The sequence below is a fragment of the Cherax quadricarinatus genome, chromosome 6 (genome assembly GCF_038502225.1).
Source record: "Cherax quadricarinatus isolate ZL_2023a chromosome 6, ASM3850222v1, whole genome shotgun sequence".
In the NCBI taxonomy this organism is placed as follows: domain Eukaryota; kingdom Metazoa; phylum Arthropoda; class Malacostraca; order Decapoda; family Parastacidae; genus Cherax; species Cherax quadricarinatus.
The window spans coordinates 9939899-9966059 of record NC_091297.1 but is presented as its reverse complement, the minus strand read 5'-3'; the positions used below and the strand labels follow the sequence as shown (position 1 = coordinate 9966059).

At 38.1% G+C, this 26161-nt stretch overlaps 1 protein-coding gene across 1 annotated transcript; it reads left to right on the top strand.

The window, feature by feature from the left end:
• Positions 1-1502: 1502 nt before the first annotated feature.
• LOC128691866 (dnaJ homolog subfamily C member 9) lies at positions 1503-26161 on the top strand. The gene is made up of 6 exons (XM_053780803.2): positions 1503-1663; positions 17181-17333; positions 19496-19612; positions 19733-19841; positions 20157-20259; positions 25433-26161. Exons 1-6 carry the CDS (start codon positions 1570-1572, stop codon positions 25634-25636), a joined length of 780 nt encoding a protein of 259 aa, XP_053636778.1. The 5' UTR covers positions 1503-1569; the 3' UTR covers positions 25637-26161.

Sequence of the window (26161 nt, the reverse complement as noted above, 5' to 3'; positions counted from 1 at the left end):
GAAGAAGAGTGCCAAAAGGTGACCATATGCCTGATCACATAATTTACATTTAGTTTGATCATCATCTGTGTGTCTCCCAAACTGCCGGAAGTACTTGTAACCAAGCCTAAGCCTGGCCACTACAACATCAGTCAGTCTGTTCACATTGCAAGTTGCTCCATAAACATACTTATCTACGTTCATGTTATCATAGTGGGTTATAGATCTACTCAGGCTTCTAACTGCATTCCTATAACAATCATTTTCATTATTTACTTCTCTCCTAATATTATTCCTAATGCTAGATACAGTTATACCAAAGTTATATTCTACATTCTCCTTCTCGATACTCTTCTTGGCTAACATATCAACTTTATCATGAAGGAGTAATCCAATGTGTGATGGGATCCATAGCAATTGTACATTAATTCCTTTGTCCCTAATTTTTGAGTATCTATACCTGGCTTCCCCAATGAGCATGTTGTTGGAGTCATTATATGAGTCAAGAGCCTTCAATGATGACATAGAATCAGTAATGATGATAGAGTCAAGCTCAGTGTCATAGGTTAGCTTTAGCGCCATTAGGATTGCAAACAATTCAGTTTGCAGTGTAGACGCCCAGTTGTTAATTCTTATGCCTAACTCAACAAATTTATTATCGTTCTTAACTAGGGAGATGGCAACAAGAGCAGATGCAGCCCTGCCAGAAGACTCCTGTTTAGATCCATCAGTGTATATAACTTGTGATAACTTGTTACTACCAGCTAGGTGAGAAATTTCTTCTTGAGCAGTTGCTCTAACAAGAGATTTAAGGAAGGGATTACTAGCAATGAGCTTCTTGGGATGGACTTATAGGTATGTGATATTAAATGAACACATCTTCCATGGAGGGGTGAAATGCTCTTGTTGCCTACAGTGATACAGTTCATGCAGGTTATAAAACTTAATGCAATTGCACGTTTTCACAATCCATTTAGATCTGTGTGTATTTACCTCTAGACACTTGGTAAGATTCACTGTGACAGTGTCTGGTTCGTTTCTCAACATTCTAATACCGAGTACAGTGTTAATTTCAACAATCCTATCACTGATACTAGAAATACCAAGCTCCTTCCTCATGTTAAGAACTTTTGTAGATCTGGGACAGCCAAGAATAATCCTGAGAGCTTCATTTTGCATTAACTCCAAGGGTCGGAGAGAACTTTCTCTAGCTAATATCAACATGGGAGCAGCATAATCAATTAAGGACCTAACATAGGCTATGTACATCAGCAGGGGACCAAGGACACTTTCCTGTGGCACTCCAGCATCAAGTGGTCGTGTTGATGAGGTTGTGTCACTAATGGAGATTTATTGATACCTGTTAGTAAGGCTACCTGTACTGACCCACTCCCTCACTCACTCATCTCACTTACCTACTCATTCACCCACTCACTCACCATGAGTGTCGTGGAGTGCGCATGGTGCTGCTCACTCAGGGTCACAGCTTCCCGCGGAAATCAATCGTCTGCTGGGAGGTAAACAAAGTGAACATCAGTAGTGCGTATTAACTCACTCTCACTTCAAGGTAGATTTCTCCACTATTCCGTCATGACAGGCATTTTGGAGTGCTGCGAGAAGTTGTTTGGTTCACGGGACCTCTATAAAGTGCTGGGAGTAGCGAGAGATGCCAATGACAATGAATGTAAGCCCCGACTTTTGTAAACCTTGCCTATTGAGAAGTTATTGTGTGGTGATGCAATGCACATATGTTAAAGCATTGACCCTATTTTTTCCATGTGTGGCTGTACAACTTATGTAGGAACTCTTAAACTGATGAATTTCGTTAGGTATTCATTTTGAAATGCGTATTTACATTGCTAATGTCACCGCCCAGAATGATGCGGCAGTATTTTTTTTTTTTTTTTTTTTTGGTTTAAATTTATGACTGACATTGTTGTATATTACACATACAATAGTTAGTATAGACATTTAACACTGATAAGTGATCCTGACTTAACCTAGGATAATTCAACAAATGAATTTCTTTACCTTAGACACAATTTTGTTCTAAAAAATCTTAAGTAGGCCAAATCAACAAGGGGGTGGCACTGCTATATACTACTCAGACCAACTAGAATGTATCACTAATACTTGCACAAGGGATGAACATGGGGAATACATAATAGCTAAATTCAAATCCAAATACCTACAAAAACCTCTCACAGTGATAAACATCTATAGAGTACCACAGTCAAACATTAGTCGTTTTAATGAAAACCTAGGAAGTATGATAACTGATGCACGCATGAATAAAGATCACTTACTACTCTCAGGTAACTTCAGTATAAATTTCCTGCAAGACCAGGACCCACACATTACTGAATTCACAAACACTATGAGTAACTGCTTGTTGCTACCAACAGTAACAAAACCTTCAAGAATTACAGACTAGTGTTTCCCTACTAGACCACATCAGGACCAACACCATATCCCCTTTAAAATCAGGCATAATCATAGATAATACCACAGACCACTACCCTACCTTCCTCATAACTAATCTAGACAAATTACCCCAAGACACTACTAAAGTCACTTTCAGACTTCACAATGAGGCAGCCATTAATAACTTCACAACAGCAGTGACAAACATTGACTGGCACACTGAGCTAGAACTCTATACAGATATTGACGAATGTATTAATAATTTTTTAAAAAAGACCCAATACCTCTATAACAAGCACTGCCCTAAAAAAACTAAACAGATGACAGCTAAGAGACTGAACAGTCCCTGGCTAACACCCAGCATCCTCAAATCCATAAATACAAAGCACCTATACGAAAAACAGTACAGAATGGGTCACATAACCAGAGACCAAACAAAACGTTACTCGTCAATCCTAACCAGCCTGATAAGAAGGGCTAAAAAATTGTATTATGAGAACAGATTATCCAACTTAAAAGGTGATATAAAAAAGACAAAAAAGATATCACGTAATAGCGCAATTGAACTAACAAAACCAGATGAACCCCAACTCCCACCAACTGAAACAGCAAACAGACTCAATGATTTCTTCTCCACCATTACCTGGAGTTTACCTGGAGAGAGTTCCGGGGGTCAACGCCCCCGTGGCCCGGTCTGTGACCAGGCCTCCTGGTGGATCAGAACCTGATCAACCAGGCTGTTGCTGCTGGCTGCATGCAAACCAACATACGAGCCACAGCCCGGCTGGTCAGGAACCTTGCCAATAAAATCCCAAGCTCAAATACCCCACCCAATGACTACCTCACTGACAACTACCCGAACACACTGTTCCTAGCTCCGACTAACCCAACAGAAGTCTCCCTTATTATCAACACACTAAAAAAAAAGACAGGAGATTTAAATACCTTACCACCCTTTATATACAAAAAAGTGTCGCAAGTGCTGTCACCAATCATTGCCACACTCTTTAACAAGTCCATCGAATCCTCTATCTTCCCTGCAGTTCTCAAAATAGCGAGGGTCACCCCAATCCATAAAGGAGGAGACCAAACAGACTTGAATAACTATAGGCCAGTATCCAACTTACACCCTCTCTCTAAAATCTTCAAAAAATTAATTCATAAGCGAATCTATTCCTACCTCATCTCCCACAACATACTCAACCCCTGTCAGTTTGTGTTCAGGCCTAATAAAAATACGAATGATGCTATTATACACATGCTAGAACAAATATACACTGCACTAGAGAAAAAAGAAGTCCCACTGGGGATCTTCATTGATTTACATAAAGTTTTTTGATACAGTTGACCATGACTTGCTCCATATAAAATTGTCGCACTATGGTATAAGAGGTCACTCCTTCAACTACCTAAAGTCATACCTCAGCAACAGAAGCCAATATGTATACACAAATAGAGCAAACTCTTCCGCACAGCCAATTACAATTGGTGTCCCACAGGGAAGTGTCCTTGGCCCTCTTCTCTTTCTCGTTTACATAAATGACCTACCAATTGCATGGCAACTACTCAAACCCACACTATTTGCAGATGACACTACATACGTCTTCTCTCACCCGAGCCCAGTCATGCTAGCCAATACTACTGTGAATACTGAATTACAGAAAATATCTACCTGGATGAGGACTAACAAACTTACTCTCAACATTGACAAAACCTACTTCATTCAGTTTGGAAACAGGGCTACAGATGTCCCTCTTAACATAAGGATAAACGGATCACCTATCACAAAGCTCACAGAGGGAAAATTCTTAGGAATCCACCTTGATAATAGACTCAAATTTCAAACACATATACAACAAATTTCCAAGAAAATCTCCAAGACCATAGGCATACTATCAAAGATACAGTACTATGTTCTACAGTCAGCCCTCCTGGCCCTATATCACTCTTATTTACCCCTATCTCACCTATGGAATTTATGCATGGGGCTCAACAACAATAAACCATCTCAGACCATTAATTACCTAACAAAAGGCTGCAGTCAGAATGATAACAAATTCCCACTACAGGCAGCACACTCCACCAATATTCAAAACTAAACCTACTCACAATACAAAACATCCATACTTATTATTGTACCTACTACATACATAGAACACTTAACTCGGATATAAACCCTCCCCTTAAACGTCTCCTTACCAACCTCAACAGAACAAATGACCATAACACAAGGCACAGATCACTCTTTGATGCTCCTCGTGTCCATCTCACACTATGCAAAAACTCAATGCACATAAAAGGCCCAAAAATCTGGAATTCATTACCTGTGAATATAAAAGAAACACTCTGTTTATAAATTCAAGTCACTACTTAAAAATCACTTACTCACCCACAACTAAATAAATACTGAATAATTGTATCTCATAAATGTTTAACCTGTGACCCAATCAAATTTTTTTATTTATAATTACATTACCTAACAGAATACTCCATTCTACTGAATGCACAGCAACACAGTAAATGACCATATGACCTGTCTTTGAAATACTCCTTTATGCTTAATTGTTATCTGTTGACAATAATGTTTACCACTGAATATATCATTGCTTAGTTAATATGAAGTTAATTTTAAGCCTGCCCATAATGCTCTGCATACAAGGGGCTTTGGCATGTTACACTTAACTACTGTATTTTTTTGTACTTCTATGTATCATGTTCAAATTAATAAATAAAATAAAGTACTACTTATATATTAAAATACTAATATAAATACAACATAAGTAGACATTACTTTTATACTGTATTAAAAAATACATCTGCAGTGTAGGCAACATGGATTCTTGGGTATTACAATGAGGTAAATATCATTTGACTACATCTATGATGAGTTTATGTAGTTATATAGGTGAACACAAATAATACAAATGGTGTATTAATAAATTTTATTTTATAAACATGACAAGCCACTATGATAAATAAACAGATGAAGTCCTTATATCTTGAGCTTAGTGGTAGGTTATGTTATTAAAAAAATTCACCTGTGTCAAGTGAGATGTATGAAGGAGACAGATTTATCCTGGACCAATGAGATTTTTTTTTTGAACATTAAAATGGTATAAAATACTGACAGGTTGTTAGGTAAGACACATATGCAACAGTTAGGTATCTTTATTTCGAAACGTTTCGCCTACACAGTAGGCTTCTTCAGTCGAGTACAGAAAAGTTGATAGAAGCAGAAGAGACTTGAAGACGATGTAATCAATCCATCACCCTTAAAGTTTTGAGGTGGTCAGTCCCTCAGTCTGGAGAAGAGCAATGTTCCATAGTCTGAAACAATATGGAGTTGAAGTGACAGGATGGAGCCTTATATAGCGCCAGGAGGTGAGACGTAGGTCACTGGTAGAAGTAAGAATGCAGATGTTGGGAGGTCAGGTCCCTCTCAAATCCAGCCGTTCTCACTAGTAGAGGTTGTCCAAGTAGATTGCAGGTCTGTACCAAGATACCCTTGTGTTGCAGTGTCTGACAGATTGAACATTAAAATGGTATAAAATACCGACAGGTTGTTAGGTAAGACACATATGCAACAGTTAGGTATCTTTATTTCGAAACGTTTCGCCTACACAGTAGGCTTCTTCAGTTGAGTACAGAAAAGTTGATAGAAGCAGAAGAGACTTGAAGACGATGTAATCAGTCCATCACCCTTAAAGTTTTGAGGTGTAGGCGAAACGTTTCGAAATAAAGATACCTAACTGTTGCATATGTGTCTTACCTAACAACCTGTCGGTATTTTATACCATTTTAATGTTCAATCTGTCAGACACTGCAACACAAGGGTATCTTGGTACAGACCTGCAATCTACTTGGACAACCTCTACTAGTGAGAACGGCTGGATTTGAGAGGGACCTGACCTCCCAACATCTGCGTTCTTACTTCTACCAATAATATTGTTTCAGACTATGGAACAATGCTCTTCTCCAGACTGAGGGACTGACCACCTCAAAACTCTTCTGCTTCTATCAACAATATTATTTTTTTTTGTTTAACTGCTCCCAGAAATGTAATCCAACATAGCCTAACCTAGATTAGGTGTTTAATTCTTAGTTAAGTTAGGCTAGATTACTAAGTTGGATTACTTTTTTTTTCGGATACAGAAGAAAAACTTCTAACCTGTAACCCTAAAGTATAACTGTCTCTGTTGCACGTCCTATATAATAGTGAAGAATTTACATACAGTAATGAAACTGCATATTTACTGGAAATAAGTCACTTTGACTTTTGTGTGTTACTCCTAGGCAAGTAAGTTTATTCATGTACAGGTACACATAAGTACAGTTACATAAATTATCATACATAGCAGCATGTGTAGATTACCTTGGATAACCCCAAAAACTCAAAGTGACTTATTTCCATTGGGGTCCTTGACAAATTTACATTATGTATGTATGATAATTGTACTTATGTGTACCTGTGCCTAAACAAACTTACCACTGCACCCTGACTACTCATAGCACAGCAGTATATTAAAATATTATATTAAAATGGGTGATGAATGTTGCAACGAGGAGAAGGCTGGAGGCAGTGGAGATGTCATGTCTGAAGGCAATGTGTGGTGTGAATATAATGCAGAGAATTCGTAGTTTGGAAATTAGGAGAAGGTGTGGGATTACCAAAACTTGTATCCAGAGGGCTGAGGAGGGGTTGTTGAGGTGGTTCGGACATGTATAGAGAATGGAACAAAACAGAATGACTTCGAGAGTGTATAAATCTGTAGTGGAGGGAAGGCGGGGTAGGGGGTCGGCCTAGGAAGGGTTGGAGGGAGGGGGTAAAGGAGGTTTTGTGTGCGAGGGGCTTAGACTTCCAGCAAGTGTGCATGAGCGTATTTAATAGGAGTGAATGGAGACAAATGGTTTTTAATACTTGACATGCTGTTGGAGTGTGAGCAGAGTAACATTTATGAAGGGATTCAGGGAAACCGGCAGGCTGGACTTGAGTCCTGGAGATGGGAAGTACAGTGTCTACACTCTGAAGGAGGGGTATTAATGTTGCAGTTTTATAACCGTAGTGTAAAGCACCCCTCTGGCAAGACAGTGATGGAGTGAATGATGATGAAAGTTTTTCTTTTTCGGGCCACCCTGCCTTGGTGGGAATCGGCCGATGTGCTAATAAAATAAAAATAAAGTAGAGAGTAAATAGTATGGTGATGCCAACAAGATGTGTAAAAAGGCAGTTGTCGTGAATTGTTCCTAAGTATATTTTTATCCATGTAAATTAATTTTTCCTTCCTATTGCAGCTTCATTAGTTAAGTACTTCTTATCATAACTTCTGAATTTATGAAATGCTATTAGTATCTTACCTCAAATTAAGAAATGGTTGGGAATTAAACCAGTATGACAAAGCAAGCATAATTGTTACATACAGTAGGTACAAAATTATGTTCCCTTTCCTAAATATGATGCTGATTTTGGTCTCTAATCCTTTCATGATTTGAGACAAAGAAAAAATCTAAAGACATGATATCACGGGAGCATGAAGCCATTGTTGAGGTCATCACACCCAGTTCATCTGCCAGGTGCTTTATGTTATGATAATTACTCCTTCATATACAGAAAACTGCATTTTCATATATTTTACTGTATTGTGGTAATTTTTTGTTAAATCTGACAAGGATTTTGTGAATATAATCAATTAATTTAAATATCTATCTATATACCAATTAATCTATCCCCACCCCACAAGCAAATGTTAATAGCCTGAAAGAACAAATAACATTACTCAACACTAACATTGTTGACAGTATTTTGGATGAAGTGAGTGCAATGCATCCACTTCATCTAAAACTATGAAGACCACCATTAGCAGTTGCAGCAGCCACTTGATGCTGTTGTAAACAGCAAGATTCTTGTCTTAGGACTACTCTTCAAATCATCAAGTAAAAGCTTCAAGTAAAACATCCAAAATGATGAAATCAAAAAAACAAAATTAATAGGTAAACCAGATGAGGCAAAAAAAAAAAAATTACTAAAATTTCACTCTTGCTCTAGAAGAAATTGCTCAATTCAGTCATCCACGAGTATGAAACGTGATGTTTATGTAAATGAGCGTCTTGCCAAGAAAAAATAGAACCTTCTCTACAGACTAAGGAAACTGTCTGAAGAGAAAAATCCACCAGTGCTTTGTGAGAGACAGTAAAATTGTAAGGAAATCCACTACAGGCAAGAGATACTACATAGCTAATGAACAAAATCAATCAAAATTCTTATGTGATGCTGACCTATCTGTGTCAGAAAAAGATGCAGTTTGTACCCACTAAACTCCACATTGTACTAACCTAGTTGTGGTTGCAGGGTCGATTCACAGTTCCTGCTCCATGAGCTTTATCATACCTCTTCTTAAAGCTATGTATGGATCCTGCCTCCACTACATCACTTCCCAGACTATTCCACTTCCTGTGTTATGCTCCCTCAATCTGTAACTGTTTGTAATCTTTTCATATCTCCTGACTCAAAACCAAATCAAATCCTACCTCATAAACAAATAAATGTTTTGTACAAATTGTTATTATAGTACTGTATTCATTTGTATTGTTTAAATATGTACTCTTTGCATTGTTCTGATACCCTTACTGTTGTTTATTGTCAGCTGTTTGTATTGTTAGCAGTTGTGCAATATCAGGTAATACTGTAAACATCCAAGCTTAACCCTTTCAGGGTTTCGGACGTACTAGTACGGCTTACGCACCAGGGTTTTTGAAGTACTAGTAAGCCTAAATTCTAGCGCCCTCAAATCTAGTGAGAGAAAGCTGGTAGGCCTACATATGAAAGAATGGGTCTATGTGGTCAGTGTGTGCAGTATAAAAAAAAAATCCTGCAGCACAGTGCGTAATGAGAAAAAAATAAACTTTTAACGTTTTTTGGATTAAAACAGCGGCTTTGCACTGTATTTTCGTATGGTATTTATTGTTCTATTCTAGTTTTCCTGGTCTCATTTTATAGAATGGAAGACATATTACAGAAATTGAGATGAGTTTGACTGGTTTTACAATGAAAAGTACCTTGAAATTGAGCTCAAAGTAGTAGAAATGTTCGATTTTTACCAAAGTTCAAAAGTAAACAAATCATGCTAAGCATCCAATACACATCAACTGGTGAATCTAATATTCTTTCACAAGTGCGCTGATATTATTTATACCATTTCTACACTAATGCAGTAGTCTGCATAACAGTAAATCTATTTTTTGTGAGAATAAAAATTCAAAGTGGAAAGCAAAAGAATGTAAGAGGGGCATGGGGACGTGACTGATGAACAGAGGAAATGTTATTTTAGTGCCAGGAATGTCTTTCTTGTTTATTCTGGACCCTATTTGGAAATTGGCATCTTTTGAAATTTGTGTGAAATTGGCAAAATTGCTAAATTCTGACCACTGTATTGGATAGTTGAAATCGGTAAATGGGTGGTTTCTTGTATTCATTCGATAGACAAAATGGAGATCTAGCGAAATGGTTATGATTTTTGTCGACTTGTACACTGAAATTGGCGGAAAATAGGGCTCAAAGTGGGCAAAATCGCCGATGCGTAAACATCGTCGAGACCGCTAATTTCGCGAGAGCATAATTCCGTAAGTTTTCCATCAAATTTCATACTTTTGGTGTCATTATGATCGGCAAAAAGATTATCTTTTCATAAGTTTTTTTTTTTTTTATTTTTTTTATTTGGGCAACCCTGAGAACAAGTCTGGGAGAGGGTCTGGGGACTCTGAAAGGGTTAAATAACATTAATAACTGATTCATTAACCATTTTAATCTAGGTCTTAAACTGTGTATTATATTCTTTAACCCTTTCAGGGTCGACAGGCCCTCTCAGAGACTTGTTCTCAGGGTCGGCCAAATTTCAAAAAAAAAAATTATTTTATGAAAAGATAGAGAATCTTTGCCCGATCATAATGACGCCAAAAGTATGAAATTTGATGGAAAACTTATGGAATTATGCTCTCGCGAAGTTAGCAGTCTCAACAATGTTTACGCATCAGCGATTTTGCCCACTTTGAGCCCTATTTTCGGCTAATTCCAGTGTACTTGTCGACAAAAATCATAACTATTTCACTAGAACTCCATTTTTTCTATCGAATGAGTACAAGAAACCACCCATTTACCGATTTCAACTATCCAATACAGTGGTCAGAATTTAGCAATTTTGCCAATTTCACACAAATTTCAAAAGATGCCAATTTCCGAATAGGGTCCAGAATAAACAAGAAAGACATTCCTGGCACTAAAATAACATTTCCTCTGTTCATTAGTCACGTCCCCATGCCCCTCTTACATTCTTTTGCTTTCCACTTTGAATTTTTATTCTCACAAAAAAATAAAAGATTTACTGTTATGCAGACTACTGCATTAGTGTAGAAATGGTATAAATAATATGAGCACATTTGTGAAAGAATATTAGACTCACCAGTTGACGTGTATTGGACGCATACCATGATTTGTTTACTTTTGAACTTTGGTGAAAATCGAACATTTCTGCTACTTTGAGCTCAATTTCAAGGTACTTTTCTTTGTAAAACCAGTCAAAATCATCTCAATTTCTGTAATATGTCTTCCATTCTATAAAATGAGACCAGGAAAACTAGAATACAACAATAAATACCATATGAAAATACAGTGCAAATTCGCTGTTTTTATCCAAAAACATAGTCAAAGTTTTTTTTTCTCGTTACGCACTGTGTGCTGCAGGATTTTTTTTATACCGCGCACACTGACCACATAGACCCATTCTTTCATATGTAGGCCTACCAGCTTTCACTAGATTTGAGGGTGCTAGAATTTAGGTGTACTAGTACGTCAAAAACCCTGGTGCGTAAGCCGTACTAGTACGGCCGAAACCCTGAAAGGGTTAACCCAAAAATTTATGGACTATCCAGTGCTCACTACCGTATTTTTAGTGTAATACTATATACAATATATTTTTAACCCCTAAACTGTCCAAATGTAGATCTATGTTCGCTCGCATAGCACCCCGAACATAGATCTACTTTTTTTTTTTTTTTTTTTGTTACATGCTTTCAAATGGGGAAAATCAAGGTCGGAGCGCTACGCACGTAATCGTAAATCTATGTTTGGACAGTTTAAGGGTTAGACCTCTTACTGTTTATTGTTAGCAGCTTTCACTGTTAGCCATTTCTGCAATATCAGGTGCTAAATTTGATACCTAGTCTTCATGTTAGTGTTATAAGTTACTTAATGGTAACTTTTTACTCTTGACATTGTCAATATTCTCTTAAGTAATTTTGTTAATAGTTATTTTTTTTTTTTTTTTATTATCACACCGGCCGATTCCCACCAAGGCAGGGTGGCCCGAAAAAGAAAAACTTTCACCATCATTCACTCCATCACTGTCTTGCCAGAAGGGTGCTTTACACTACAGTTTTTAAACTGCAACATTAACACCCCTCCTTCAGAGTGCAGGCACTGTACTTCCCATCTCCAGGACTCAAGTCCGGCCTGCCGGTTTCCCTGAATCCCTTCATAAATGTTACTTTGCTCACACTCCAACAGCACGTCAAGTATTAAAAACCATTTGTCTCCATTCACTCCTATCAAACACGCTCACGCATGCCTGCTGGAAGTCCAAGCCCCTCGCACACAAAACCTCCTTTACCCCCTCCCTCCAACCCTTCCTAGGCCAACCCCTACCCCGCCTTCCTTCCACTACAGACTGATACACTCTTGAAGTCATTCTGTTTCGCTCCATTCTCTCTACATGTCCGAACCACCTCAACAACCCTTCCTCAGCCCTCTGGACAACAGTTTTGGTAATCCCGCACCTCCTCCTAACTTCCAAACTACGAATTCTCTGCATTATATTCACACCACACATTGCCCTCAGACATGACATCTCCACTGCCTCCAGCCTTCTCCTCGCTGCAACATTCATCACCCACGCTTCACACCCATATAAGAGCGTTGGTAAAACTATACTCTCATACATTCCCCTCTTTGCCTCCAAGGACAAAGTTCTTTGTCTCCACAGACTCCTAAGTGCACCACTCACTCTTTTTCCCTCATCAATTCTATGATTCACCTCATCTTTCATAGACCCATCCGCTGACACGTCCACTCCCAAATATCTGAATACGTTCACCTCCTCCATACTCTCTCCCTCCAATCTGATATTCAATCTTTCATCACCTAATCTTTTTGTTATCCTCATAACCTTACTCTTTCCTGTATTCACCTTTAATTTTCTTCTTTTGCACACCCTACCAAATTCATCCACCAATCTCTGCAACTTCTCTTCAGAATCTCCCAAGAGCACAGTGTCATCAGCAAAGAGCAGCTGTGACAACTCCCACTTTGTGTGTGATTCTTTATCTTTTAACTCCACGCCTCTTGCCAAGACCCTCGCATTTACTTCTCTTACAACCCCATCTATAAATATATTAAACAACCACGGTGACATCACACATCCTTGTCTAAGGCCTACTTTTACTGGGAAAAAATTTCCCTCTTTCCTACATACTCTAACTTGAGCCTCACTATCCTCGTAAAAACTCTTGACTGCTTTCAGTAACCTACCTCCTACACCATACACTTGCAACATCTGCCACATTGCCCCCCTATCCACCCTGTCATACGCCTTTTCCAAATCCATAAATGCCACAAAGACCTCTTTAGCCTTATCTAAATACTGTTCACTTATATGTTTCACTGTAAACACCTGGTCCACACACCCCCTACCTTTCCTAAAGCCTCCTTGTTCATCTGCTATCCTATTCTCCGTCTTACTCTTAATTCTTTCAATTATAACTCTACCATACACTTTACCAGGTACACTCAACAGACTTATCCCCCTATAATTTTTGCACTCTCTTTTATCCCCTTTGCCTTTATACAAAGGAACTATGCATGCTCTCTGCCAATCCCTAGGTACCTTACCCTCTTCCATACATTTATTAAATAATTGCACCAACCACTCCAAAACTATATCCCCACCTGCTTTTAACATTTCTATCTTTATCCCATCAATCCCGGCTGCCTTACCCCCTTTCATTTTACCTACTGCCTCACGAACTTCCCCCACACTCACAACTGGCTCTTCCTCACTCCTACAAGATGTTATTCCTCCTTGCCCTATACACGAAATCACAGCTTCCCTATCTTCATCAACATTTAACAATTCCTCAAAATATTCCTTCCATCTTCCCAATACCTCTAACTCTCCATTTAATAACTCTCCTCTCCTATTTTTAACTGACAAATCCATTTGTTCTCTAGGCTTTCTTAACTTGTTAATCTCACTCCAAAACTTTTTCTTATTTTCAACAAAATTTGTTGATAACATCTCACCCACTCTCTCATTTGCTCTCTTTTTACATTGCTTCACCACTCTCTTAACTTCTCTCTTTTTCTCCATATACTCTTCCCTCCTTGCATCACTTCTACTTTGTAAAAACTTCTCATATGCTAACTTTTTCTCCCTTACTACTCTCTTTACATCATCATTCCACCAATCGCTCCTCTTCCCTCCTGCACCCACTTTCCTGTAACCACAAACTTCTGCTGAACACTCTAACACTACATTTTTAAACCTACCCCATACCTCTTCGACCCCATTGCCTATGCTCTCATTAGCCCATCTATCCTCCAATAGCTGTTTATATCTTACCCTAACTGCCTCCTCTTTTAGTTTATAAACCTTCACCTCTCTCTTCCCTGATGCTTCTATTCTCCTTGTATCCCATCTACCTTTTACTCTCAGTGTAGCTACAACTAGAAAGTGATCTGATATATCTGTGGCCCCTCTATAAACATGTACATCCTGAAGTCTACTCAACAGTCTTTTATCTACCAATACATAATCCAACAAACTACTGTCATTTCGCCCTACATCATATCGTGTATACTTATTTATCCTCTTTTTCTTAAAATATGTATTACCTATAACTAAACCCCTTTCTATACAAAGTTCAATCAAAGGGCTCCCATTATCATTTACACCTGGCACCCCAAACTTACCTACCACACCCTCTCTAAAAGTTTCTCCTACTTTAGCATTCAAGTCCCCTACCACAATTACTCTCTCACTTGGTTCAAAGGCTCCTATACATTCACTTAACATCTCCCAAAATCTCTCTCTCTCCTCTGCATTCCTCTCTTCTCCAGGTGCATACACGCTTATTATGACCCACTTCTCGCATCCAACCTTTACTTTAATCCACATAATTCTTGAATTTACACATTCATATTCTCTTTTCTCCTTCCATAACTGATCATTTAACATTACTGCTACTCCTTCCTTTGCTCTAACTCTCTCGGATACTCCAGATTTAATCCCATTTATTTCCCCCCACTGAAACTCTCCTACCCCCTTCAGCTTTGTTTCGCTTAGGGCCAGGACATCCAACTTCTTTTCATTCATAACATCAGCAATCATCTGTTTCTTGTCATCCGCACTACATCCACGCACATTTAAGCAACCCAGTTTTATAAAGTTTTTCTTCTTCTCTTTTTTAGTAATTGTATACAGGAGAAGGGGTTACTAGCCCATTGCTCCCGGCATTTTAGTCGCCTCATACGACACGCATGGCTTACGGAGGAAAGATTCTTTTCCACTTCCCCATGGACAATAGAAGAAATAAAAAAGAACAAGAGCTATTTAGAAAAATGAGAAAAACCTAGATGTATGTATATATATATATATGCATGTGCGTGTCTGTGAAGTGTGACCAAAGTGTAAGTAGGAGTAGCAAGATATCCCTGTTATCTTAGCGTGTTTATGAGACAGAAAAAGAAACCAGCAATCCTACCATCATGCAAAACAGTTACAGGTTTTTGTTTCACAGTCATCTGGCAGGACGGTAGTACTTCCCTGGGTGGTTGCTGTCTACCAACCTACTACCTATAAATACTACCTATAATAGTTATACCAATTAATTGCCTTTCATTATTTCCTACTTAATACAGTGGACCCCCACATAACGATCACCTCCGAATGCGACCAATTATGTAAGTGTATTTATGTAAGTGCGTTTGTACGTGTATGTTTGGGGGTCTGAAATGGACTAATCTACTTCACAATATTCCTTATGGGAACAAATTCGGTCAGTACTGGCACCTGAACGTACTTCTGGATTGAAAAAATATCGTTAACCGGGGGTCCACTGTATCTCTTATCCTTCTTCCATCTACATTTCACCTTCTATCTTTTTACACTTCCTATTTCCTTGCTGATGATTGCAGATATTGACTCAGATTTTAATCTCCTTTCTAAATACAGTTATCAACAATATTCTTCTGAAATTAACTGTCTTTATCTCACAGCAAGTCAAGCAGCAAAGGCTCTCAGTGCCTCTAAGAATACAGCCTCTCCTCACTTAGCAACATATTCGTTTACCAACGACTCAGGCTTATGATGGGCTCTCTGACCAATATGCATACCTAAATAATGTATATTAGAGCCAATTTCCTCTATTCTGTTTATTACAACATACAGTACACTACTGTATAAGCATTTAAAAATATACTAAAAATTTTATAAATGGTGCAAGGTGACATTAAAACAATATCAAAGATGGTTGACACAAACTCACTACCATTATAGTACTATGCTCCTTGCTCAGCGACAAATTCATTTACCAACTTGGTCTTAAGAATGGAACCCCATCATTAAATGATGAGAGGCTGTATATCAGTATTTAGTTACAATGTTAGAAAATGAAGTAAGCACTATGATGACCTCTTAGCACTCCTCAGTTCTCTAAATGCAAATGTCTTTTATTATTCTTGTAAAGTAAAAGGACACAAGTGCAACTAATGTGACATTTTATTGTGGCAACGTTTTGCTCTCCAGGAGCTTCGTCAAGCCGGCTTGACAAAGCTCCTGGAGAGCGAAACATTGCCACAATAAAATGTCACATAAGTTGCACTTGTGTCCTTTTACTTTACATGTTGTCGGTAATTCTACCAAGATTATTTTATTATTCTTACTGAAACCTGGCTTAAACATGACACAACTGGCATCATTGCCTTACCTGGGTACTCAACCATACATAACTGTAGGTCTGATCAAATTGGGAGAAGTACTGCAATCCACTACTCCAACACATAAAAAAAGTATCCAAAACATTTGGTTATTATGTACTGTACCACAAATAGCACTACTCACATTGTACTATTCACTGATCTCCCCCTACCTCACCTATGCTATTTGTGCAAGGGAATCCACAACAGCAACTCGCCTAAAGCCAATAATAACCCAACAAAAAGCTGCAGTACAAACGATCACAGTGCATTGCTAGACAACACAATCCCAACACTCTTCAAAGACTTGAACCTATTCACTATATAAAACATTCACTCTTACTACTGTGCATCCTACATTTACAGAACAATAAATTCTAATATTAATTCCGACCTGAAGCACTTTTCTTGATAGTTGCAACACGACCCATAAACACAATACTAGGCACAAAAATCCCTAAACCATTCCCACTGTCCAGCTGAATCTCCTCAAAAATTCATTGTACATAAAACAGCCCAAAATCTGGAACACTTTGCCAGAAATCTTCAGGGATGACACAGGAATATATATTTGCAAAACTTATAGCCAAAAAATTTTAAAACCCCAGTTACAGTTGGAGCAGTCTATAAATTACCTCATATTAATACTTCCACCTTCAGTGACAACCTTATAAATCGTTAATCTTAAATTTAGTTCAGTTATTATATGATACCTGCATTTATTTTTTCTTCTGACATTTAGTATTTTGTCTTACAGTGAAGAAAGCATACCACAGAGTATCTCTAAAGGTTCATCCCGATCGTGTGGGTCAGGAAGATAAGCAAGATGCTACACACAAATTTCAAACACTTGGCAAAGTCTACTCAGTTTTATCTGACAAGGATCGTCGAGCTATATATGAAGAGACAGGTAAAGTCTGCCCAAAATGCCCCAGCATGATAGTGGCTTTCTTTGTACTTAACAAATCAAAATTGTAAATACACATTGTAACCTTGCAAAGAAATAATAATAATCATAATACGTAACAATAATAATAATAATACCTTTATTTACTACAAGTACATGTACAAGGTATACAGGCCTAGCTGACATCAGTGACATACTACTACAGTGGACCCCCGCATAACGATTACCTCCGAATGCGACCAATTATGTAAGTGTATTTATGTAAGTGCATTTGTACGTGTATGTTTGGGGGTCTGAAATGCACTAATCTACTTCACAATATTCCTTATGGGAACAAATTCGGTCAGTACTGGCACCTGAACATACTTCCGGAGTGAAAAAATATCGTTAACCGGGGGTCCACTGTATATAGAAAGCCACTTGTTATGCAGAGCATTTCGGGCAAATTAGGTCAGTTTTATCCCAGGATGTGACCCACATCAGTCGACTAACACCCAGGTACCCATTTGACACTGATGAGTGAACAGGGACAGCAATCAAATCAAATCAAAGTTTATTCTCTATAAGGATTACAATGCGGGGTTTACAGATTTTGGTTATTGTTTGGTTTACATGTAATAAAATACTAATTACATAGGGGGCCACTAGAACACCTAGCATGGCTAGGCATTTCGGGCAAACTTAGATTAATTCTTAACCCTAAATTATTACAAATTGTGGAGTAAGTTAACTAAATACTAAGTGACTAAATACTAGTTTGTGTGATAACAATATGAATGCTTTTGTTTTGGCACAATACATAGTTTCTATATTGGAGTATCACAGGCAAACTTGTGACTAGTTAAGAATCATTATTTTAAGATTAAGATACAAATTTCTGTGCTTATAGTCAAATGGGTGAGTGAGTGAGTGTAAGTGTGAACCACCAGGTGGTTTTTATGTAGCTAGTTGACGGGGTGTATCAGGGAGATAAGATGTTTTCTAACGGTAGTTTTGAAGGTGATGAATGTGTCTGCAGTTCTAGAGTTTTCAGGTAGGGTGTTCCAGATTTTTGAGCCTTTGACATACATTGAATTTTTGTAAAGGTTTAGTCGGACACGGGGAATGTCGTAGAGATGTTTGTGTTTGGTGTTATGCATGTGGGTCCTGTCACAACTATCAAGAAAGCATTTTAGGTCAAGGTTAATATTGGATTTTAAGGTCCTGTATATGTAGATTGCACAGTAGTAAGTGTGGATGTTCTGAACAGGGCATTAAGTTTAGATCTAAGAAGAGTGGGAGGGGGGGTTGCCAGGGATGGGATTTAGTGATTATTCTTACTGCAGCTTTTTGTTGAGTTGTTATTGGCTTTAGGTGTATTGCTGCAGTTGATCCCCAAGCACAAATAGCATAGGTGAGGTATGGATAAATGAGTGAATGGTACAATGTGAGAAGGGCATTTTGCGGCACGTAGTATCGTATCTTGGAGAGGGTCCCAACTGTTTTGGATACTTTTTTTGATATATGTTGGATATGGGTGCTGAAATTCAGGTTGTTGTCGAGGTATAGGTGTATAGGAGGTATATAAGGTGTCTTATGGAAGCACGTCCCTAATGTTTTCTAGCCATACCGGAGGAGATTCAAACCCCAGATCTCAATGTGTGAGCTGAGTGCGCTAGAGATCGAGCTACGGGATACCCTGAAATCTTTATCTTTTATCTGACTACTTTAAGACATTTTATCATGGTGTTGACTATGCTGCTTGATTGAATTTTGAGTTTTTATTTTTTTGGGGGGAGGCTTTTGCAACTTTTCTTATGGGAAAATTGGTAATTTCAGTTGGGTAGTATCTCTGACAATTATTAGCTGATGGAGGATCGAGCCTCTACCACTTATGCCTAATGACCCCTATAGATGTAGCACTTCAAATGAGGTATTTTCCAATTCTTTATTTTAAAATTTTACTGATTTGTACAGGAAATCTCTTCTATGTAATGATGGTTTTCTTAGGTTTTAGCATATAATACCATACAAGATTTAGGATAATCAGTGCTATTTACTGTATATGTTCAGCAGATGCTAGTTATGAAATGTCATTAATTAGGTATTATATTTTTATTTACTAAATTTGAGATTAGTTTGTTACTATATCATTGTGTAGGTAGCATACGTTTTTTATACTACAGGTGAAGTTGACGATGAAAATGTTTCTCCTGATGATCGTGATTGGGATCAATATTGGCGTTTGTTGTTCAGGAAGATAACTGTTGAGGATATCAAGAATTTTGAATCGAAATATAGGGGTAAGTATTTTGTTTGCCATATTTATATAATTAACTGATATAAATAATTGCTTGTCAATATGTGAACTTAAGTTTCTTATTAAAGTTTGTGTACTAAAGGTTTTACACTATTATTAATAGAGTCTGAGGAAGAACTGTCTGATCTGAAAGAGGCCTATTTAGACGGTGAAGGAGATATGGAGTATATTTTGCAAAATGTATTATGTTGCACCATTGATGATGAACCAAGGTATGTGGTGCTTGTGAATGTTTACATATCAAGCTTAATTCTTCAGACACTTATTGTCTCTAGAGTGTTCTGCTATAAATCATATCAATAAAATATGTATTCACCTAGCTGCCAGGTTGATTTGTGCAGTACAATTTCTTATCATGGTTTTAATCACAAAAGATCCTTAATGTGTTCAAGAGATCAAACAGATGTAATTTATTCTCTCAAAATTCTTGCATTATAAAGAAAACTCATGCTACAAAAGTCACTCATGCTATATGGTTAAACAATTTCATAATTTGGTTTATTTTTGCTATCACCTTTTTTTTGTAGGTTTACAAAGATAATTAAGGGATGGATCAAGGAGGAGGTGGTTCCTGATTTTAAAAAATTTTCAAAAGAGAGCAGAAAGAAGAAAGAAACGAGAAAACGTAAGGTGAGCATCCCTGGATTCAGGTTAAAATTTCCGGAATATGCAGTATTGTAAATCTGAATAACTACACTATGTAATGCAGATTATCATTCTGATGTAGCATATGTGCAGCTTTTACGCCTACAAATGTTCTGAGCTATTGACCTTACACATGACTAGTACCTTACACATGTATTCTAAAAACTCGCATATATACTATACTCAAGCTATTTTGCTTGTGGTTTGCTACTCACTTTACACATGTACTTTAACCCTTAAACTGTCCAAAGGTAGGTCTGTGTTCACGTGCGTAGCGCTCCGACCTTGAATTTCCGCATTTGAAAGCATGTAAAAAAACGTAGCTCTACGTTTGGAGCCCCCCCGCACGTTGATGTAGATCTACGTTTGGACAGTTTAAGGGTTAATAACTAATCCTACATATGTACTCTAGCCACTCTTTCTCTAAGTCATATTCAGCAACATATATTAATTTCAAAAGAACATGACCACACTTAGCAAATGAGTTTAGATAGTGTGTGTTCAGAATTCTTTTAATTTTTTTCTAGTGAATAATAGTTCTAGTATTGGCATTGTAGTAACCTCTCACTCAAACTGCTTTAATATTTTGTTTTGTTGTTTTTATTTTTTTAACACATCATCCGTTTCCCACCAAGGAAGGGTGACCCAAAAAGAAAGAAAAAACTTTCATCATTCAACACTTTCACCATCACTTACACATAATCGCTGTCCTTACAGAGGCGCTCAGATACGACAGCTTAGACATTCCTCTGAACTGCCAATATCCCAAACCCCTCCTTTAAAGTGCAGGCATTGTACTTCCCATTTCCAGGACTCAGGTCCGGCTAACCGGTTTCCTTGAATCCCTTCACCAAATATTACCCTGCTCACACTCCAACAGCTCATCAGGTCCCAAACACTATTTGTCTCCGTTCACTCCTGTTTAACATGCTCACGCACTCTTGCTGGAAGTCCAAGCCCCTCACCTACAAAACCTCCATTATCCTTCCCTTCAACCTTTTAGGGCCGACCCCTACCCCGCCTTTCTTTCCCTACAGATTTATATGCTCTCCAAGTCATTCTAATTTGTTCCATTCTCTCTAAATGACCAAACCACCTCAACAACCCCTCTTCAGCCCTCTGACAATACTTTCAGTAACTCCACATCTCCTCCTAATTACCACACTATGAATTCTCTGTATAACATTTACACCACACATTGCCCTTAGACACGACATCTCCACTGCCTCCAGCCGCCTCCTCGCTGCAGCATTTGCAACCCATGCTTCACACCCATATAAGAGTGTCGGCACCACTATACTCTCATACAGCCCCTTCTTTGCCTCCATGGATAACGTTCTTTGTCTCCACAGATACCTCGATGCACCACTCACGTTTTTTCCTTCATCAATTCCATGGTTAGCCTCATCCTTCATAAACCCATCCGCTGAAGAGTCAACTCCCAAATATCTGAAAATATTCACTTCTTCCATACTCCCTCCCTCCAATGCGATATCCAATTTTCCTTTATCTAAATCATTTGATACCCTCATCACCCTATTCATATCTATGTTCACTTTCAATTTTCAACTTTCTACCTTTACACACCCTCCCAAACTCATCTACTAACCTTAGCACCTTTTCTTTAGAATCCCCCAAAAGCTCACTATCATCAGCAAAAACTAACTGTGTCAATTCCCATTTTGTATTTGATTACCCATAATTTAATCCCACCCCTCTCCCCAACACCCTAGCATTTACTTCTTTTACAACCCCATCACACATCCCTATCTAAGGCCTGCTTTTACTGGGAAGTAATCTCCCTCTCTCCTACACATCCTAACCTGAGCCTCACTGTCTTCATAAAAACTCTTTACAGCATTTAGTAACTTACTACCTATTCCATACACTTGCAAAATCTGCCACATTGCTCTCCTATCCACTCTATCATATGCATTTTCTAAATCCATAAATGTAATGAAAACTTCCCTGCCTTTATCTAAATACTGTTCACATAAATGCTTCAATGTAAACTCCTGATCTACATATCCCCTACCCATTCTTAAACCTCCTTGCTCATCTGCAATCTTGCTCTCTGTCTTACCTCTAAATCTTTCAATAATAACCCTGCCATACACTTTACCTGGTATGCTCAGTAAACTTCTTTCTCTTTCAACAAATTGGCCATTTTCCACCGAGGCAGGGTGGCCCAAAAAGAAAAAAAAGTTTCTCTTTTTAACTTTAGTAATGTATACAGGAGAATGGGTTACTAGCCCCTGCTCCCGGCATTTTAGTCTCCTCTTACGACACGTATGGCTTACGGAGGAAGAATTCTGTTCCATTTCACCATGGAGAACTCAGTAAACCTATTCCCCTGTAATGTTGCAACAAGGAGAAGACTGGAGGCAGTGGAGATGTCATGTCTGAGGGCAGTGCGTGGTGTGAATATAATGCAGAGAATTCGTAGTTTGGAAATTAGGAGAAGGTGTGGGATTACCAAAACTATTATCCAGAGGGCTGAGGAGGGGTTGTTGAGGTGGTTCAGACATGTAGAGAGAATGGAACAAAACAGAATGACTTCGAGTGTATAAATCTGTAATGGAGGGAAGGTGGGGTAGGGGTTGGCCTAGGAAGGGTTGGAGGGAGGGGGTAAAGGAGGTTTTGTGTGTGAGGGGTTTGGACTTCCAGCAAGCATGCATGAGCATATTTGATAGGAGTGAATGGAGACAAATGGTTTTTAATACTTGATGTGCTGTTGGAGTGTGAGCAAAGTAACATTTATGAAGGGATTCAGGGAAACCGGCAAGCCGGACTTGAGTCCTGGAGATGGGAAATACAGTGTCTACAATCTGAAGGAGGGGTGTCAGTGTTGCTGTTTTATAACTGTAGTGTAAAGCACCCCTCTGGCAAGATAGTGATGGAGTGAAAGATGATGAAAGTTTTTCTTTTTCGGGCCAACCTGCCTTGGTGGGAATCAGCAGATGTGTTAATAAAAAAAAAAATTATACAAGCTCTCTGCCAATTACTAGGTACCTTCCCCTCTTTCATACATTTATTAAACAAAATATCAACCACTCCAACACTATATCTCCCCCTGCTTTTAACATTTCTGCCATGAACTCGTCAGTTCCAGCTACTTTACCCCCCTTTCATTCTATGTAGCCTCGTGCACCTCCCCCACGCTCACATCCTGTTCTTCTTCACTCCTAAAAGATGTTATACCTCCCTGGCCAATGCATGAAATTACTTCCTCCCTTTCTTCATCGACATTTAAAAGTTCCTTAAAATATTCCTGCTATCTACCCATTACCTCCATCTCCCCAACTACTAACTCCCCTACTCTGTTTTTTACTGACAAATTCATTTGTTCCCTAGGCTTTCTTAACTTGTTTCTCACTCCAAAAAATTTTCTTATTCTCAGCAGAATTTCTTGACATAGCCTCTCTATCTTTTGCTCTCCTTTTGCACTCTCTTCACCTTTCTTTTACTCTCCATATATGCTACCCTTTTATATCACTTCTGTTTTGTGAAAACCTCTCCTAAGCTACCTTTTTTCTTGTATCGCAACCTTTACCTCATCATTCCACTGATCACTCCTCTTTCCTCCTACACCCACCCTCCCATAGCCATAGACTTCTGCCCCACATTCTAATACTGCATTTTTAAAACTTTCCCATCCCTCTTCAGCTTCCCCGTACTACCCATACTTGCACTAGCCCACCTTTCTGCCAATAGTTGCTTATATCTCGCCCTAGCTTCTTCCTCCCTTAGTTTATACCTCTCTCTTACTTACTCTTGCTGTTTTCCTTTTGTCCCATCTACTTCTTATTCTAACTGTAGCTACAGCTAGATAATGATCTGATATATCTATTGCCCCTCTATAAACAGGTGCATCATGAAGCCTCCCCATCAACCTTTTATCCACTAGTACATAATCAGACAAACTACTTTCATTATGTGCTTTATCATATTTTGTATACTTATTTATCCTCTTTTTCATAAAATATGTATTACTTGTTACCAAACCTCTTCCTACACATGGCTCAGTTAAAGGCTTTCTGTTTTCATTTTCCCCTGGCACCCCAAATTTACCTGTTACTCCCTCTACAACATTTTTACCTAGTTCAGCATTTAGATCCCCAACCACAAGTACTCTTGTCACTTGGTTCAAAACTCCCCACACACACACTCAACATTTCCCAAAATCTCTCTCCTCTATACTTCTCTCTTCTCCAGGTGCATAAACACTTATTATAACCCACTTTTCACATCCATCCTTTATTTTACTCCTTGAATTTATACATTTATATTCCTTCTTTTCTTGGCATAACTTATCCTTCAACATTATTGCTACTCCTTCCTTAGCTCTAACTATTAGAAACACCTGACCTAATCCCATTTATTTTTCCCCACTGAAACTCTCCTACCCCTTTCAGCTTTGTTTTACTTAAAGCTAGGACATTCTGCTTCTTTTCATTCATGGCTTCCACAATCATCTCTTATCATTCGCACAACATCCACGCACATTCAAACATCCCGCTTTGATGGTTTTCTTCTTTTTCTTTTTAGTAGGCTATACAGGAAAAGGGGGTTACTAGCCCATTGCTCCCAGCATTTTAGTTGACTCATACAACATGCATGGCTTATGGAGGAAAGATTCTTATTCCAATTCCCCATGTATATGAAAGGAAAAGTAATAAGAACAAGAACTATTAAAATATAATCAAAGAAAACTCTTGAGTGTGTATACATAAACATCTACATGCATGTGTAGTGTGACCTAAGTGTAAGTAGAAGTAGCAAGACGTCTGAAATCTTGTATGTTAGTGAGACAGAAAAAAGACACCAGTAATCCTACCATCATGTAAAACAAATACAGGCTTCCGTTTTACACTCACTTGGCAGTATGGTAGCACCTCCGTAGGCTGTTGCTGTCTACCAACTTACTACGCACTGCTACAAAAAGACTTCGCTGGGAGTTGAACCCGAGTCTGCTGATTTAGAGGCAGCTGTGCCATACAGTACATGCATGCTTGAATTGTGAATGCTAACAGGAGTGCATATGTGTTCTGATTAGAAGGATGAATACACAAAAATGCAGTTTGAATGAGCCAGTGAAGATATATGTAACATACCATAACTTCATGTGTTTTATGTCTTTTTTTCAATATTCTAACAGGCAGCAGAAGAAGCAGAAGAGGCAGAAGCAATGAAAAAGGAATTGGGACTTGGTGACACCACAGATAGTTTAAAAGCTCTAATTCTCAAACGTGGAAAACAACGGGCAGAAGAGATGGACTCGTTTTTAGACAATTTGGCAAATAAGTATGGTGGAGGAGGCAGTGGAAAGAAAAAAAGTTCAAAGAAAGGAGGAAAGAAATAATTGAAAGATTTCAGGGATTAAAGAAAGGACCGAAAGTAATATGTTTAACACACTGATATTCAAAATATATGCAGTATATTACAATTATGAAGCTTTATTGAAAATTATCAAAAGACATTAAATTTTTGGATTAGAGAATGTGGGTTAGTTTTTGTGGGACTTTAGAGAATGGAATATGTTAAAGAAGGGGAAATATTTAAAAGTTGACATTAAAGATTCTGTTCTCATTTTTTGAACAGTATATGCAGCTTTACGTATACAAAATTCCTAGTGATGTAGAGTATTTCCATTTCTTATTTCTAATGGAAATATTACTGATGTTGAATTTTGCATAACATTTTACAGTCTGTTTTTAGAAAATGCAAATAATTTGAAATGTGAAAATTTGTATTTGTTGAGTTACCCAGTCTTACTCCAGTAGGGGTACAGTTAAAGGAATTTGTGTTTATACCATGTATGTAAATCCCATAATTTGGAAAACAAGTGGTATGGAAACAATACAATAATTACAATTTTCACTATGCA